This window comes from Lepidochelys kempii, chromosome 7, assembly GCF_965140265.1.
Source record: "Lepidochelys kempii isolate rLepKem1 chromosome 7, rLepKem1.hap2, whole genome shotgun sequence".
Lineage (NCBI taxonomy): Eukaryota > Metazoa > Chordata > Testudines > Cheloniidae > Lepidochelys > Lepidochelys kempii.
The window spans coordinates 46,941,347-46,959,623 of record NC_133262.1 but is presented as its reverse complement, the minus strand read 5'-3'; the positions used below and the strand labels follow the sequence as shown (position 1 = coordinate 46,959,623).

At 43.6% G+C, this 18,277-nt stretch overlaps 1 protein-coding gene across 7 annotated transcripts in view; it reads left to right on the top strand.

The window, feature by feature from the left end:
• The window catches only part of DNAH1 (dynein axonemal heavy chain 1), a 141,336-nt gene that overhangs the window by 37,981 nt on the left and 85,078 nt on the right, over positions 1 to 18,277 (top strand). For all 7 annotated transcript variants that reach the window (XR_012159887.1, XM_073352530.1, XM_073352529.1 and 4 more), the window contains 12 exons: positions 50 to 132; positions 812 to 953; positions 2,107 to 2,262; positions 3,862 to 4,060; positions 5,078 to 5,331; positions 6,126 to 6,338; positions 11,625 to 11,789; positions 12,902 to 13,023; positions 13,705 to 13,810; positions 15,377 to 15,556; positions 16,373 to 16,513; positions 17,651 to 17,814. Coding sequence is in view for 6 of the 7 variants with exons in the window: in XM_073352530.1 (XP_073208631.1) it covers positions 50 to 132; positions 812 to 953; positions 2,107 to 2,262; positions 3,862 to 4,060; positions 5,078 to 5,331; positions 6,126 to 6,338; positions 11,625 to 11,789; positions 12,902 to 13,023; positions 13,705 to 13,810; positions 15,377 to 15,556; positions 16,373 to 16,513; positions 17,651 to 17,814 (1,925 nt within the window). In the remaining variant the exon portion in view is untranslated. The remainder of the gene's footprint in view (positions 1 to 49; positions 133 to 811; positions 954 to 2,106; positions 2,263 to 3,861; positions 4,061 to 5,077; positions 5,332 to 6,125; positions 6,339 to 11,624; positions 11,790 to 12,901; positions 13,024 to 13,704; positions 13,811 to 15,376; positions 15,557 to 16,372; positions 16,514 to 17,650; positions 17,815 to 18,277) is intronic.

Genomic DNA, 18,277 nt, shown 5'->3' with positions numbered 1-18,277 from the left:
CATGTGATTTGGAGGATGTCTACTTTTCTCTCTCTGTCTCCCTGTGTAGGAACTCATAAGTAAGGTCATGGAAGATTATGACGTTATGGAGGAATTCCTTTACAACCTTACCCAAGATGATTTCAATGACAAGTGAGCATTTCTCTGACTGTCAAAGCAGCTTATTTTGCAGCTATTACCATTCTTAATGCCTCAGGATTTGATTTGTATATCAGGTGCTTCAGATCTTTTCATGTGGCAGTTCAGGCTAGATGTTCATTGAACACCTGATTCAGAAATTGAGTCTGTAGAGGTGTGCAGTTTCACACTGCCTCCTGGCCTGGGCATGAGGCAAACTTGTAGTGATCAACCTCCTTAACAAATAAAAGACCTTATCTGTCAGCTTATTTTTATTTTTTGCTTTATTTTATTATTTCTATTACAAAAGCACCAAGAGACCTCAACCAAGATTAGGGCCCCATCTTGTTAGGTACTGTGCAGACAAATTGTAAGAGGCACAGTCCCACTGGACTTTTTGGAATTGTTTAGCAATCCATTCATCTTTTACTAATATACTGGATTTCTCGCTTTTTTTAAAATTCCTCTCCCTTTCCTTAGCCTCTTGTTACTGAACAGTTTAGACGCAGATACTGCATATCAAATAACAGAGCACCAAAAATATGCTTTGAAACCATGCAAATTTCTGTAGCTGGTCAGCCTCCTTCATCAGTTTGATCGGGTTATCTAATTACTATGCTCATTATCATTCAAATAATAGGCCTCAGGTTGCTGCTTCTCATCTTTTTTGTATTCTCATTCCATCTGAGCTCAGGTGGGCTGCGAGCAACTGGCCTCTGAAAATCGCCACACAAACGGAGATGATTCGGCAGCAGCACCTGGAAGATGAGGAGAGGTTCCGCAAAATTCAGCTCATGGATCAGAACAACTTTCTGGAACGGCTGGATGGTCTGCAGGTACTAATAATCCAACACTAGGGGAGGCTGTTCTGAGCCAGCCCTAATCACAAAGACTTGAATTCATTGCTGTCAGTTAGCTGGGGTATCTTCAGGAGCATTTGCAATTCTAAGATCAATGATAGGGCCAGTTAAATTTTTTTTTCTAAAAAGTGCTTTTGGATGAGAAATTGTTTGAATTCCATGGAAAACTTTCATTTTTCATGGAGAAACTGAATGCTCGAAAACAGAAATATTTTTATTCTGAAATGCTGTTGCGGTGCCTCAAGGAGCCGCTATGGGCTGAGCTCCCCAGCTAGACTTCATCTCCCATGATGCACCACCTCTCCTCAACAACAGGGAAGACCATGGTGTACCATCGGAGCTCTAGGCTGGGTTCCATGTCCAGACTAGATAGGAGAATGAGACTATGAGGCACCTGAACAACGATTCCCATGAGATGCAATGGCCGTGTTTCAAAATCAAATATTTAAGATTTGATTTTTCACCAAAAACTTGAAATTATCCATAGGAAAAATTCCCCATTTTTGGACCAGCTCTAATCAATGTCTGAACTGATTTCAAAGACTCTCTCCAAATGGATATCACTGGGGTAATGGGTTGAAATTAAGCAAAGAATTTCCTAACAGTGAAGACTGGTTGGCTGTGGAATAGTCTACCAAAGGAAGTGATAGAAGCCCCGACACTTTAGTTTATTAAAAAAGATTGGACAGGGCCCTGGAAAATATAATATTGGGAACAATTTTTGAGGATGGAAAAAATGACATAGCAGATCTTTCATTTTAATTTCTGTGATTTCAAGTTGCTGGCTGTACAGCTCAGTATAGACAAATTTGGGCATGGACTGATGAGTGGGTGGCAATCAATTGCAAGAGGAAGAGGCAGCCAGCGCCCACATTTGTTCTTTCTATCAGCTGATCTTGATCCAAGCTTATCATTGCCTCCTCACCAGCTTCTCTGTGGCCTGAAGAGAGCTGGAATTAGAGTAGGGGAGAGAGAATGTGAAATTTAAAATGGGCTTTAGTGAGAGCTGTCCGATTCTTTGCATGCTGGAGAGCAACGAAGAGTAGACAGTGAAGCTGAGATTCTAGAAAGCAGCATTCAGTGTTTTGAGCCTGAGTTCCACATACTGCACCTGCCTTTTCTTTTCCAGCTGGTCGTGGCTGGATTTTCTGTCCATATGGACATTACCCGAGCACATGAGATAGCAAATGAAGCAAGAAGGGTCAAGAAGCAGTTGAAGGAGTCTCAGCAGATGGCACTTCTTTATAACAACAGGGAGCGGATATTTGGATTGCCAGTTACTAATGTAAGTGTCAGATCATAGGTTCTGTTGTGTTAGGCTCTGTGCAAACAACAGGCCCTTGGTCCTGACTGGGGCCTTTGGGTGCTACTGCAATGCAATAAAATAAATCCCCTAGGTAATAACATCCCAATTGTGAGAGAAGGAAAGAAATGATTTAATCTACCATTCTGGCTTATGCATCAGTTCTTATGTTAATTAGAGAGGACCAGCGATCCATTCTGATGGTCACTCCATTCCAATGCTCTCTGCTCATCTCTTCTATGCTGTGGAAGAGGTGGCCCAAGAAGACATGGAAGGGTGAGCAAGTTCATAGGACATTTAATAGCCACTTCTGTAGCAGAGCTCGATCTATCCATGCTCTTGGATCAAGAGTTCATAGGGCAGTGGTAGCCAGCTGTGTGGGAGGCTTGGCTCCTGGATCATAAAGATGGTAACACACATGAAGTAGCAATTAGTTACATTCATTACTGTTGGAGAGTTACTGCACAGAATATCCACTGAATGCATCCGATGAAGTGAGCTGTAGCTCACAAAAGCTTATGCTCAAATAAATTGGTTAGTCTCTAAGGTGCCACAAGTACTTCTTTTCTTTTTGCGGATACAGACTAACACGGCTGCTACTCTGAAACCACACAGAACATGGGCATGACTGGCTGTAATTACTTATGTCACTAGTGGTTTATAGTCACATGTACAGGAAAGTGAATTTGGAAGGCAGCGTGTTGTCTTAAGAAAATAATTTTAGTCACAAACACTAGTAGCTCTAGCTACTCATAAATGCTCATGCACATTTTCTCTCTCTCTTTCATTTATTGCTATTGAGTAGAATTATTTTCTCTAATAATTTTCTGTATCTTAACTTTCAATAGCTTAGTGTGAATTTTTTCTTTACTGTTACATCTACAGTTGCAAGTTGGGTCCTTAACAGGTACATCCTCAAGATGTGTATGGGTCCATTGCATCCACAAAAAATCTCATATTACCGATGCGACAGAGCATTTGCAAATGAAAATCAGCTAACTGCTCATCAGACTAAGTGTTTGCATGCATGGATATGGGCTTCTGCAGGTGCAACTCGAATGTATGCATTTTGGACGGCATGCCTGATGCTCCCTCCTTTGAGAAGTTGGCACTAAATGTCATAGGAATAAATTAAGTCATGGTTTTAACTTGGATTGCAGTTAAATGGAATTGTGCCCATGTATGTGAGGTTGAATTTGGCCCAGAGGGCCTTTGTTTTTCTGTGTTTGTCCTGTCTCTATCCACAATTCTGTTTTGTTTCATGACTGATTAGTAAGGGCTAGGTTGTGCCTTGGGAGACCACAGGGTCTGCGCCCTCCAAGCATCCCCAGGGTTGTAAGTCCCCTGAGAGGGAGCAAGCTGGAAGTGGCCCTGTGCCTGTCTGCTCTGGCTAGCAGTGTAGAGGGGAGCCAAATAAATCATCTTAAAGGATATTGGACCATGTTCGTTCCCCTTGCTTACTCAGGAGCTCTAGGTGGGATTGTGCCTTTTTGCCAGGGCCACATGGTTCTGAAAAATATGAGCCACTGTTAGAGGAAAATATGCCCATTGTTCATTAAAACTCTTTTTTTTTTCACAAAGTATGATAAACTGTCCAGGATGGTTAAGGAATTCCAGCCATACTGGGATCTTTGGACCACAGCATCAGACTGGATACGCTGGTCTGAGAGCTGGATGAATGACCCCCTCTCTGCAATTGATGCTGAACAGCTAGAGAAGAATGTCAATGAATCCTTTAAGACCATGCACAAGTGTGTGAAGCAGTTCAAGGATGTACCAGGTAACTGGGAGAGTTTGGTTTGTGCACCCCAGCACACAAGGCTATGAGGAGTGTCGTGAAAACCTCATTCCTGTGATTCAGCAGTTTATCCCATATGTGTTCTGTGTGAAGTGAGCTTGGGTGGTCATATGCAGCTCTGCAGATTTGTGTAAAACTGCTTCAAGTAAATGCCCCCACCCCCCAAAAAAATTAAAAAAGATTTAAATTTGTAGGTAAACTTCCCCATGTCCCAGTCCAGGATTCCCAAAGATGCATCCACCAATCTTCTGTAGTAGTTCTAAAACCATCTTCCAGTTGGGTTAGAGTGAAATATATCCTGCAGTGGGAGATTTTGATTCATCCTTTTAAACTTGATCTCTCTCCTGAACAATCCAGTGAATCATCCCCAGTGGAGGAGGTGGTGAGTGGATGTGTGAGTGAATATGACTCATGATAAGTGGAAGCAATAAGAATACCTGCTTTTGATCTTTTCATTCCGCTGCTCCTCCAGGATATAGTACAATATCCACTAAGGCCATCAGTCTGCCAGTCCTTGTGTGACACATAGCAGGGAGTGCAAGGTTATTACACTTCCGATGCAAGTGCAACCAGAGGCCACACTTGGCTGCAATTAAAGTTAAGCCCTAGATGTAATTGACATACTAGATGGAAGTACTCTAAATTTCATGGCCTTTGCATGCTTGCTGCCTTACTCTAAAGGTGCTAGAAAAGTGCAGGGTGTGGGCAGTGAATAGATGTGTCTGAGGAGACGTGTGGTTTCCAATATGCAAATATGGCACTTGACTATGCTCCTCCCTTTTTGGCCTTATTCCTGCTACGAGGCAGCATCTTCATTAATGCAAGCTTGGGTTCACCAATGCTCCCTGTCCTGCTGTTCGCTTTTTGCATTGTCGGAAAGCACAGCACCGCTCACCTGCACTGTGCAGAATCCAGCTCTATATGAAGCAGCATCCTCCACCCATCATCTCATTGTTGCTGATGTTATCTTTTTTGTTTTTTTTTCCCCACTCCTTTAAGCATGCCAGGATGTAGCTGTGGAAATCCGGGGCGGGATTGAAGAATTCAGACCATATATCCCACTGATTCAGGGCCTGCGCAATCCTGGCATGCGGAATCGGCACTGGGAGATGCTTTCCAAGGAGATCAACATCAACGTTAAGCCTAAGGCCAATCTGACATTTTCTCGCTGTCTGGAGATGAAGCTGCTGGATCACATTGACAGCATTGCCAAAATAGCTGAGATAGCGGGCAAGGAGTTCTCCATTGAGAATGTGAGGAGAGCATCTAATGAGGGTTTCCTTTCAGTGTCCTAGTTCATGCCCCAAAGTTGTCTCTAGATGGAAGCTTTCCTTATGACAACTCCATGTTACATGAGCATTAAAATTCTCTCTGAGTGTTACAGAAATCCCAGAGAAAAGCAGAATGCAGCTGAGAATCTTGGCATCCTCTCATGACTGGACAAATCCTCTGTATCTGTGTCAGGGAGATTAGACATTGGTATGGTGAATCAGCTACCATACAGTGTGTGTATGAAAACAGGGGAGGGGACTGGATGGCTCAGTGGAGTCATTGGTCATACAGATATCGTCTTTCATCTTCACGTCCCCAGTTCAAATAGGGCCTAAGATGGTCAGGACTGAAAGTCACTTTTTCTTCTGTGAAATGAGTTTGTGAGCTCAGCCCACTTCCCAGTGGGCAGATATCCATACCGCAAAAGCCACCATTACCACGGTCTCTAATGGCGCTGTACTGCCAGACTCAGTGGAGGTGCCATGGCATCAATGGGCATGGAAATGAAGTTACTTTCTCTTCCTTGAAGGTGGTCCTTGAGGAAAGGGTTGAGGCTCTTTGGATGGGGCAGAGGAAATTTGTGCTGCTGCTGAATGTTCTGTGGATTAAATAGATGGCTGTAGTTTCCAGTGTGGAAACCAGCACCTTTCACAGGAACGAACATTCACCTAGTTTTTTAAATGATGGTGTTTGAGAGACATGTAAATGGAGGAAAGCATTATGCAATATCCCTGTACTGAGACCTAAGGTTAAATTGCTTCTCCTCATTTCCCAGGCACTTGATAAGATGGAGAGCGAATGGGTCTCCATCCTGTTCAATGTACTGCCCTATAAAGAGACAGAAACCTTCATTCTGAAGAGCCCTGACGAAGCTTCGCAGCTCCTAGATGATCATATTGTCATGACTCAAAGCATGTCCTTCTCACCATTCAAGAAACCCTTTGAAGACAGGATGAACACCTGGGAAACCAAGCTGAAGATGACACAGGTACCAATTTCCCACCTGCTGCCATGTGGTCAAGGGAGGGATTGGGGCTTTTCAACTCTGTTTGAATAGAAAGAATATGCAGTTGCAACTAAGGAGCTTGGTGCTGTGTAGTTATTCACGGCACATCTGTGCTCAGGGCGTCAGGGGGGCTCTCATAATTCTTCTGCCCTTCAATGGGACAAAGATTCTACCCTGAGTGTAGTTCCTCTCACAGTGAATAGTTCTATTGACTTGCATAGTAGTTAGCACTTTGCCTAGTGATATTCAGGCCCTACCATAGTCAAATTTCAAGTTAAGGGCTTGATTCTGCAAGGTGCTATGCATTCTTGTCCTGATCCTGCAAAGCACTTAAAGCACATGCTTAACTTTTATTAGCATATGAATAGTTCCATTGGACTTTAATGGTCTACATACATGCTTAAAGTTAGGCACATTCTTAAGTACTTTGCTGGTTTCAGGGTAGAAGAGAATGCTGAGCACCTAACAGGGATCACACTCTACTTGATGTTAGTTGTAGATGGGAGCAGGAAAAAAATCCTAATTAGCTAATGTTTGTAGAGTGCTTTGTAAATTCTAGAAGTAGCAGCATTGTTGTTTGTTGTTTATAATTATTTCATTTTACTTATGGGAGCTTACCTGCCCATGTGTGATTGGGCAAGGGGTTGTCAAACCTGCTGTACTTGGCTAAGAAGGACACACAAAGGCACCATTGACCCTATGGAAGCAGGTGATGTGGGAATCTGGCTATATATATATATTGTGTGTTAGTGTGTGTTGTGGCTGTGACACTGTGTGTATGTTTGTCCCTGGCTGCTGTTCTTCCTTTATGCCATTTATTCCTGTCACTAAAGGTACAGGGCTCCACAGAATGATTGCACTGATATTTCTGTCAGGATAGCAAAACTTCTCCATGTATTTCTCCTTTCTCTGATGTAGCAAAAACAGTCTCTGAAGTCCTGAGAGTGAGGGAGATGGCCTTTTAGAATTGAGTGGATCTAAGGGTTGATCAACTTAGTTATTACCAGATGTACTTGTCACATTGGCTGGAGTGTTTCAAAACTGAGTGTCAACCTCAGGGCAGACTGTCAAAAAGCAGGGCAGACACCCCAAACAGATTGTATGTCTTATCATTAGAGTTCATCAACCCAGTAACAAATGTGAACTCCTGACACACTATACAGTCTTACCATAGAGTCACTGACAGTCCTCTTGGGCATTCCAGGCAGCTTGCCTGGGTGTCAAGATCGGACTTAGTGATAGTTGGTTGCCAATACACCAAAGATCACATAAAATTCAGGTTGCTTCCAGTCCCAAAAGACCAGTCACTTACCCCCAGGTCAGTTTGTACCTCAGATCTCACACCAAAGACAATGTCTGTAGCCAATCCTATAGTAAACTAATCAAGGAATTCTTAACTAGAAAAAAGAAATGAGGGAATTATTTACAGGTTAAAGCAGGCAAACACATACAGAAATGAGTTACTGTCTAGGGTTTTAAAAGGTGACAGAGATGTAGCAATCTGTCACACTGAATGTCTGTTGGGGCTAACCCAGGTTGACTCTGGGGATCTCTGCTTCGGTTTCCTAGCTCCAGCCCTGTGAGAGTCCAAACAGCAAAGAGATGAAAAATTTTCACATCAGATATCTTTATTTCCTTCTTCCAGAATTCAAGCTGATGGGATGAGTTCTTTTGCACGTAGCCCGTGCAAGGATGATTTAGCAAAGTCTTTGTATTGTGACATTCCACAATGGCCCATTTAGGTTTGATAGCCCTTCCTGATGGGCAAGAGGTAATACCTTTCATAGGGATTTAGCACTAGGTAAAGTTTCTTATTTGGTGAGTTCCATAGTTCAGAACAAACATTGCACAGCTCTATAGCAAACACTTAAGTATTACCTTATAGCATGGGAAACAGACATTATAAGTTTCAGAGTAGCAGCCGTGTTAGTCCGTATTCGCAAAAAGAAAAGGAGTACTTGTGGCACCTTAGCGACGAACAAATTTATTTGAGCATAAGCTTTCGTGAGCGACAGCTCATTATAAGTAGGATTAATACATGTAGCAACTTCCAAGCATTTTGTAAAGTCTAAAGCCACTGTTATATATCCAATACCCATCTTAACCATACTAACATACACTGCACTGGTTTCCAGGGATGAATTTTTCAGTGCTCAGCTGAGGCCTACAGCCTTGGCAAGAGCTGGCATTTTGTCTGCCAGTGTCACAGTATGGACTATACTTAATTGGGGTTGCTTTAGACTATTTAAAGACCATCTACACATTAAAAATACATGGTAAATTCCATGAGAATTACTGTGGGATTCTATCCATGGGAATAATAACAGATTTCCTTATTGATGGGATCACAACCAAAGCCAAAAGGGGAAATCCTCCTTTAACACTTAGGCAGCTTTGAAAATCTCAGCCTAGGAGATTTGGCCACTGAATTCCTAGTAATTTTAATTGGAATTGGGTATCCAAATCCCTTAAATGACTTTAAAATCTCATATTTAGTGGGTTTCAACTTCATCTACACATTTATTTTATGTATAACTTTGTGAGTGCTCACAGAAGCCTCTCTTTGGCCTGTCTTTACAGAAAAGACACTTAATTATACACCTGTCTGCCCATGCAATATGAAGAACAGTGAGTAAAGTGAACCTGAGAGATCAGCTGCCGGTGAAGTTGAGTGCTCAGCACTTCTGAAGATCAGGCCCCTGTGCTGTGCTTTTCTGTTTTTAAGCTGGCTAAAACACTTTGCTAATTTTTTTTTTAAATTAAAGATTGGGGCCCTCCTGTCTCTAAGTAGCTACTTTGTCCAGCTGCTCATATAATGCTTTATCCTGCATCACTGAAGTTAATGGGAGTTTGGCCACTGATTTCCGTGGGAGCTGGATCAGGCCTACAGGCCCAAACTGTGCCACTCTTACTCACACTGAGCAGTGCCTTGCGCCATGAAGTCTCATTGATTTCCATAGGGTTATATATGGCATACGGTGCTAATCACTGTGAGCAAGTCTGGCACAGGCTGGCCCATTGTTTTTTCCGTAGTTCCCTTAACTCAATATTTTCCTTCTTCCTAAATTACCACGAGGCATGGTATTTTCAAAAGTGCTCAGTCTTGGTTTAACTCTTCTAATGGGAGCAGAGTTCAGCCAGTGTTGGCTCTTCTGCAGATCCCCTCCGAAGGGGTTGTAAGGAAATGACCCTTGCTCTTTATACCTGTGGAAGCTTCTGTCAGGGTGTGGCTGGCACTGCTGCTCTTGATGTATTCACACTCTCAGCAAGTCATCAGGTTGCATTCACTTGCTCCTCCTCTTATATACATGGAGGATTTAGTTAGGATGAACAAATGGTTATTACAAACACAACTGATTTTTCCAGAGTGAATACACTGTTTACCATACGTTGCATTGTGTTCAGCTTGGTGCTCTGGAAGACCCCAGGGTGAAGTTTCTTAGTGTTAAAACCCAAGTCACATAACACTTAGGAGCTTCTTCCTGAAGGCTGCCATCTTCCTGAAGAATGGCTTTGTTTGAGAGATCAGCAATAGGAGATGGTCCAGTGAAGAGGCAGTAAACAGGCCCTGTCTAAACTAAAAATAACGCATGTTTAAATGTGGCCGACAAACATGGTTGTGACTAAATCATGTTATAACGTGACTTATTGTTGCCTGTATGGACAGGACCATGTTTTAATTTAAGAATCTGCCAGGGTTAATATGTGGTTCTTTAACCTCAATATAAGATGGCATTTTTTTCCTGTCACACAGCTGAGGAAAAAACAGAATTTGACTGCATCTGTGTTTAATCAGTTCTTTATAATTTTTGTCCCTGTTTGCCCCTGAGGCTGCTTTGAGCATGTTCTCTCCCCAACCCCGGTGCAGCTCCTCCAGTGCTAGCGATGGCAGGAGCACTGCTGTGGGTCAGATTCAGGCATTCTCATCACTGTCATTGACAGCTGCTCCGATCAGGGCTGGCTGACACAGTAAGTAATAAAACCAGCAGTATCCGGTCCACAGTAGCAGGTGCACCATTGCTAGAGTTGGAGGGGCTGTCTTGATGCCAGAGAAGCACAAGGAGAATTTAAGAAAATCTTCATGTGGACGCAACCTTCAGTATATATTGCCAGCAGCTGAAAGCATGTCACATCCTAGGGACACTCTACAAAGCTTTGCAGGATTCTATGGAGCTTGGAACATCAAGTAAATGAACACTGAACAATGAGATGTTATTTCCATGTCTTAGCTGGTTCTTGAACACCGTGTTCTGAATTCCTTTCAGGCAGTATTTCCTGTGTGTTTTCTTATCTTAAATACTTGGAATTTACTCAAATATTTGATTTGAAATGTTCTTAATTGAAGTTTTCATTGAGCATTGTGCGGACAAGGTCAGACTGAGCTGTTATTGGCAGGAACTGTGTGCCAGCACTTCTCTGGCAGCCACATCAGATTCTGCAGCATTTAAGCTTTCATCTTAAAACATAGTAAAAACTTTGCACTTCCTGTTGCAAAGATAACCACCTTAGGACTAGTTTCAGAGTAGCAGCTGTGTTAGTCTGTATCCGCAAAAAGAAAAGCAGGACTTGTGGCACCTTAGAGACTAACAAATTAGTCTCTCTGGAGCAGCAATGCACCCCATGGGGATTTGATTTATAAAGTGCACTGTGTTGCACATTAATTGGTCCGTGTAGCCCCTGCTGGTATGCAGTAAAGGTTCCCTGGCGTGCCTTAACATAGTACTGTTTGAAACAGCACTTTGTTAAAGCTGACTAGGGAATCTTTAGTGCACACCAGCAAGGTCTGCACAGACCAATTAATACACAAGACATTAGTGTGCTCTAGAAATCACACCCCATAAGGTGCATTACCCCACAATTTAGACAAGCCCTTAATGTGACCTGATGTTGTCCTGTGATCTACAGGCAGACAGAAGGAATAGCTCTAGCAGCTTAATGCTGCACCGTTAAGTCTGTGGCTGTTTTAATGTTTACTTCAATGGGAGAAGGATAGGGCCTATGTACAGATGTGAACCACCCACATTCATCCCAGTGGTGCCTGTTAATAAGAATTTAAATGTCAATGTTGTTAGCAATGAAATAATAGGTAATTATTTTAGTAGAAACAACCAGCTGCTCTGGGTGGATTTTAGTATTGTGGGTGATGTTTTAGGAGAAGATCACCTCTCTTATTTCCAATCTGAGCCCAGGGTATGTAGAGAGGAACTGTTTTAGGAACTGTACTTATTGCAGTAGGCCTCTTGACCTGATTACATGACTTCCCACCAGGATGTCCTAGAGGAGTGGCTGACATGCCAGCGCTCTTGGCTATACCTGGAGCCCATCTTTAGCTCAGAGGACATCAATAGACAGCTGCCAGTAGAAAGCAAACGCTACCAAACCATGGATAGAACCTGGAGGAAGATCATGAAGAATGCTAATGAGAACAGAGAGGTGAGGCTGTGTGTGCTCACATGGCGTGTGTGTGTATGTTTGCATGTGCACACTTGTATACTGCATGCACACATCTTTGCCTGGGTATTACTATCTTAGCATCTTGAGTATAAATTACAATTGAATCCTTTTTTTCCCTCTTGCATTCTTTGTTCACCTGCTTAGATTGCAGACTCCTCAAGGTAGAGACCATGGGCCAAATTCAGTCCTGTTAGAAACAGATTCAGCGATAGTGACTTACCTGCAATTGTGCACACTTATTCCAAAGCTACATTTGTCCCCTTTTTCTATACTTGTCTGTAAAAGCACCATGCACAGGTATGGCACTGCATGAATAATACCCTTGGTCAGGGAAGCTTGCTAAGATTCTTCTTTTAAAATGCTGTTTACAGAGGTCAGGGGTGTTTCTAAACTGTGTGTTGAGCCACTAGCCACGGCTCTGGCACTTCAGTAACTTGCCCACATTTCCACCTCCCCATCAAGGGTGAGCTGCAGAGACCTGCACCTGAGATCTGCCCCACGGTATGCAGTGGGGTGCAAAGTCTGTTGTTTTCCCCTACCTTCCTATACAGCAGAGCCACAGCCTTTAATTTGCTTTGGGTCCTTACAAATAGGGCATCTCGTGACTTGTTCCGTGGGCTAATTCTGTCAGGTGCTTTCACAGCATGACCTGGCTCTATCCTACCACCCACCTCCTGGTGCCTGATTCCCACTTTCACTTTCACCCACCACCTGGCTTCCTCCCCTCACCCCACACTCTGCCTCCTCAGCCCCATTCCTCTGATGCTGGTACCACCATTCTGCACTCTCCTGCTGCCCGGCCCTTTCCTCCACACAGACTGTCATTGTCTGTATTCAGTGTTTGAATGTTGATCACCACTGTTTGGTATCTGGACAAATCCAAAAATGTCGATTTGTCTTATCTCTGAATGTAACTGCCTCTCCTCCCCCACAAAGCTTGTGTCTCTATAGAGCCATGTGAAAAAACTCCTGTGAATGAGTCTCTTTGAGCCCAGCAATAATATCTCTCTGTAGCCAACTTGCCTCCAATGTGGTTATTGAACTAGGACTTAGTATACTGATGCTTTTTTTGATGTTCATGTTCTTTCCAGGTGATTTCCCTGTGTCCTGATCCCAGGCTGCTGGAGAGCCTTCGGAAATGTAATCAGCTACTTGACCTTGTGCAGAAGGGGCTGAGTGAATACCTAGAAACCAAGAGAGGATCTTTCCCCAGGTAATCCGAAGACTGAAGGCCATTCTTAGGTGTGAAGTCAGAGAATCACTCTGATTACGGCTCCTGGGAACAAGTGCATCATTCTTTGTCATCCAAAGCACAATCTCATGGAACTCACATGAGTTTGCAGGTCTCAAGGAGGCTGCTTCCTTTCGATGGAGGGAAAAATAGGGCAGACTGTGTGGACGTGACAACGTGTCATGGACCAGGGTTGAGGTGGGGGTAGTCTGATAGCATCATCACACGCCTGCACCTTTAAACATCAGCATGAGGAAGAGGGGGATGAAGGGAAATGAGGGGAAATTAAATACTCTGGGCCTTATTCTTTTTAGATCTACATCTAGAGTAGTGTTGATCGCAGTACAAAATGGGAGTAAAATACTGCCATTCTGATTGACTGTTGTTTTACACCCACTCTACACTGGTATAAATGACTGCTCCAGGGGAAGCACATCAGAGAGTCAGGCCGTTTTGTGGCAGAGAGACTCTCATTTAACTGGACTATGGTCACTGCTCTTCTGCACCAATGCAAATAATGGATGCTGACCAGCAGGATATCTTGAAGACCACCTCAGTTGCTCTCACCAAAATCTCAGGACTGTTGCCCAGTACGGCCAGGACTGAGCACCAAACCACAGAGCATAGACCAAAATGAACTGCTAGCTCTGTCTCTATTTTCAGGTTCTACTTCCTTTCGGATGATGAATTGCTGGAGATACTGTCTCAGACAAAGGACCCCACTGCTGTACAGCCTCACCTCCGCAAGTGCTTTGAGAATATTGCACGGGTAGGTAAAGCAAGCTATTTCCTCTGGGGCTAGCAGGCATGTCTTGATGTTGGGAGTCACGTATTATGGAAATGTAGAGCAATTCTCAAGCATTGTAGTAAGGGGAGGAGTAGGGTAGGACACAGGCTCGCTGCCTTGTGAAGACAGCACCTGGATTCTTTCAAATAGCCTCTACATCTCCATGTGAAAGAGAAGAGTTGAACTGGCTTTGTTCTCTTCTAAACTGCAGTAAGGTTGCAGATAGTTTTAAATTCTACACTTTTTCTCAGTTGTGATTATCATTAAAACGCATTTCCAACATTCTCAGTGGAGACATATCCACACCACCACCACCACAGCTGGTTGCCTTGTTGGTAGTCTCAGGAGATGCCAAGAACTGAACGGGCCACAGAAGTTGAATTACCCTCTTGGTCCTGGATGTCCCACCTAAATCAGGGTTGAAGCTCACTAACCCAGTCATATGGGGGAAGCTTACACAGCTGATTTGCCTGTTTTATTATTTCTAGAACAATAGCTCTTGACCTTTCCAGAATACTGTACCCCTTTCAAATGTCTGATTTGTCTTGTGTACCCCAAGTTTCACCTCACTTAAAAACTTACAAAATCAGACATAAAAATACACAGCATACTATTACTAAAAAATTGCTGACTTTCTCATTTTTAACACATAATTATAAAATAAATCAGTTGGAATATAAATATTGTATGCACATTTCAGTGTATAGTATACAGAGCAGTATAGACAAATCATTGTGTATGAAATTTTAGTTTGTACTGACTTCATTAGTGCTTTTTTATGTAGCGTGTTGTAAAATTAGGCAAATATCTAGATGGGTTGATCTACCCCTGGAAGACCTTTGAGTACCCCCGGGGTACATGTGGCCCTGGTTGGGAACCATTTCAACTCCAGGACTATCAATCCCACATCTCACACCAGCGCTAAAAATACATCTGATAGTCACTAGCCTGGGAATAGGTGGAAAGGAAGCTTAGTTGGGGGTCTGATGCAAAGCCCCTTGGAATCATTAGAGAGACTTCCATTGACTTCTTTGAGCTTTGCATTGGGTCCTTACACTTTTATTCTTAACTCTGGGGACAGTGGAAGAACAGAATTGAGAGTAAAAAGGATTTACTGATTCCTAGCCATGCAATGAGATGAATTCATCCCATATGTAATTTGTTTCACTTCATTCAAGTTATACCAGAGATGAAGTTGGGCCCCATTCATAAAATCCTCTTTCACTTCATGGAGAGACATGTTGATTTTGCACATGTGTAGTATATTTATTATCAGTAACCACAACCAAATTGTGGGCTGATCTATAAGTAGCCTAAATCAATGTAGCTCTATTGACCTGAATGGAGCTACACAGCAGTCTGGTCCTGTGTGGTTATTTTTGCTGTAGACCTGGAGGCACAGCCGTTTTACTGTCAGTAGGACAAAAATATTACACATATTCATATTGAAACAATGTCTCAATTCCTTGTGTCTTGACCTATGTTGATAGGAAGGCAGGGATAGAAGGGAAACTCTCCACTAATATCGTGCTGTGATTCCCCCATTAGCTGCTCTTCCAGGAGGACCTACAGATCACACACATGTACTCTGCAGAAGGGGAGGAAGTGAAGCTGTTTTTCCCCATTTATCCCACTGGCAATGTGGAGGACTGGCTGCTGGAAGTCGAGAAATCTATGAAGGCCAGCGTGCGGGACAATATTGAAAGATCGATCAGGGTTTATCCACATGTGAGAGTCTTACACCCCATGCTGTTCTTCGGCTCTTCACCTGCAAATACAGGTGGAGTTCAACAGGTGGCATTTGGCATGTCCTGTCTCAAGAGGAAGTGGTCATTGATGACAGCCAGCAGAATTGGTTTTCTTACTCCCTACAGTTTTTATAGTGTAGCCTTTGACCCTGCTATATGATTCCATTTCTACTCCTTGCTCTGTTCTGCTCCCTCCTTGGGATAGGGCTCCCTCTTTTTATCTTCTCCTCCAGTGCTTGGGTCCATCACGCAGTGCAAAGAGATGGTAGTGGTAACATAGGGCCAGATTAATTCCTGAGGCCAATGGATGTACACCAGGGATGAATCTCAGCCATATGTTTCTATGGACGCAGGTAGACAATCAAGATCATACTTTAGATGGTGGTTGGGAGAAAGGAAGTTAAAAAGAGATGGGGCATCAGAAATCTCAGGCATTATTATACTCTAGAATCTGATGCTCCAATAAACTGGAATTCGCTGTAGGATTGGAAGCTTGTTCTGCTGGTTCCCATAGATTCCCAGTCTTCACCTGCCTTTGGCAGTTCTCCACATCTTGCATAGCCCAATGATCTGTTGCAGAGAAGGCACCTAAGCATCCATTGTCTGGATGCCCAGCATCTTAGGGAAGCTTTTTCATTGCAACTGGAGAAAATAGGGTAGACAACTAAGTAGAAATTGTTATATGTGACATGGAATTGGATAGGTTCCAGGAATAGGGCATGAGACAAGGGATCATGAAAGAAAACATATTCATAGTGCTTATTACCAATATAATGTATGTGTGTTTTTTTTAAAGACACCACGTTGTTCATGGGTCTTGCAGTGGCCTGGGCAGGTGACCATTGCTGGCTGTCAAACTTTCTGGACAAAGGAAGTATCTGAGGCCCTGGAGGTTGGGGATTTGTCCACCAGACTGTTTCCACAGCTGAGTGCTCAGGTAGGAAAGATGAATAAGTGCAGACCAGGTTTAGATTTCTCCACACAGAGACCTGGTCTTTTATCACCTTCTACGTGTAAAACAGTTCTGACTTCAAATCAGTCAACAGCCATAACCTGAGATACTGATGCATCAGTATCTAGAGAAATTTTTCAAAGTTAGGTCAATTGTTTTCAACAGCATGTTACATTAGTATGTGAAATAACTGAACTCCAAAGGTAGTGGGAAAAATACTGAATGCAGTAAAATGAGATCTCTAAGAGTTCTGCCATTGTTTTCTTAACCTGCACATAACTCATCAAGCATATGACCTTATCAGAGCTATGTTCCCATAACTTAATCATGCTCTAGCATGGCACTATGGGATACTGTCCTTCTGGAGGTCCTATGTCCTATGTAACCATGGGGTATTTCATCAGTGCACCCACACCCTGCCCTAAGTCACAGTTCAATATCTTATATGAACAGTGATACCTCCCAGCATCTGAATGCCTTGCAATCTTGAATGTATTTATTCTCACAATACCCCTCAGAGGCAGGGCAGTGCTATTATCCCATAGTACAGATGGGAACTGAGGCAGAGAGAGACTGAGTGGCTTGCCTAGTGTCACAAAGGAAGTCTTTGGCAGAGGAGGGAATTGAACCTGGGTCTTCCATGGTCCAAATTAGTGCCCTATCTACTGGGCCATCCTTCCTTTCCTCCTTCCGTCCTCGTTTAGTACAGGGGTTCTCAAACTTCATTGCACCGCGACCCCCTTCTGACAACAAAAATGACTACATGACCCCAGGAGGTGGGACCAAAGCCTGAGCCTGCCTGAGCCCCACCCCCCAGGTATGGGGGTGGGAGGCACAAAGCTGAAGCCCAAGGGCTTAAGTCCCAAGCAGGGGGTCTGTAATCTGAGCCCCAGTGCCCAGGGCTGAAGCCCTCGGGCTTCAGCCCCGGTGGTGGGGCTCGGGCTTCAATCCCATGCCCCAGCAAGTCTAAGCCAGCCCTGGCGACCCCATTACAGTGGGGTCCCTACCCACTTTGAGGTCCCACAGTTTGAGAACTGTTGGTTTAGTACCTTGTTGGTTAGAGAATAGAAGTCAGAATGCAGTTCAGGGCCAGTTCTGACTAGCGTCCCTTTCCTTGCACAGCTAAGTGATCTGGTAGCCCTTGTTCGAGGAAAGCTGTCGAGGATGCAGCGAACAGTGTTGTCAGCTCTCATTGTGATTGAAGTCCATGCCAAGGATGTCGCTGCTAAGCTGGTTGAGGAGAATGTGATGAGTGAGAATGATTTTGAGTGGATCTCTCAGCTCAGGTAAGGGAAACAGCCATCAGACCTGGTCTGGATTCCCTGGCCACCATCCATTATCATTACCTATCGGCAGTATCAGTAACATGGAGGGAAATCAAGTGTGTTTGCATAGTGTGTCTATTTAAGACTAATCTTAGCACCAAGTGGATTGAATGTCTTAGGAGTATATCATAGTCAGTTACACCATCACGACTGGTCATCTGTAACCCAGTTCATGCCTGCCTCTGTCAGGATACGTTAAGACAGACCCAGGCTCTGGGGCATTTTCTCCTTGCATGTGATACATGGATTAGACTGTGCCACGACAGTCTAAAGGTCTGCCCATGCCCAGTGGGGAGGCATGATTCTTGACAATGTCATCAGATGTCCTGACCCGTGAGGATCGTAGACATTCCCGTTGCACAGCACCTCCTGCTTACAATTGTTTCCTGGCACCCAGAGAAGTCAGGATTGTCCTTCCAGCCAA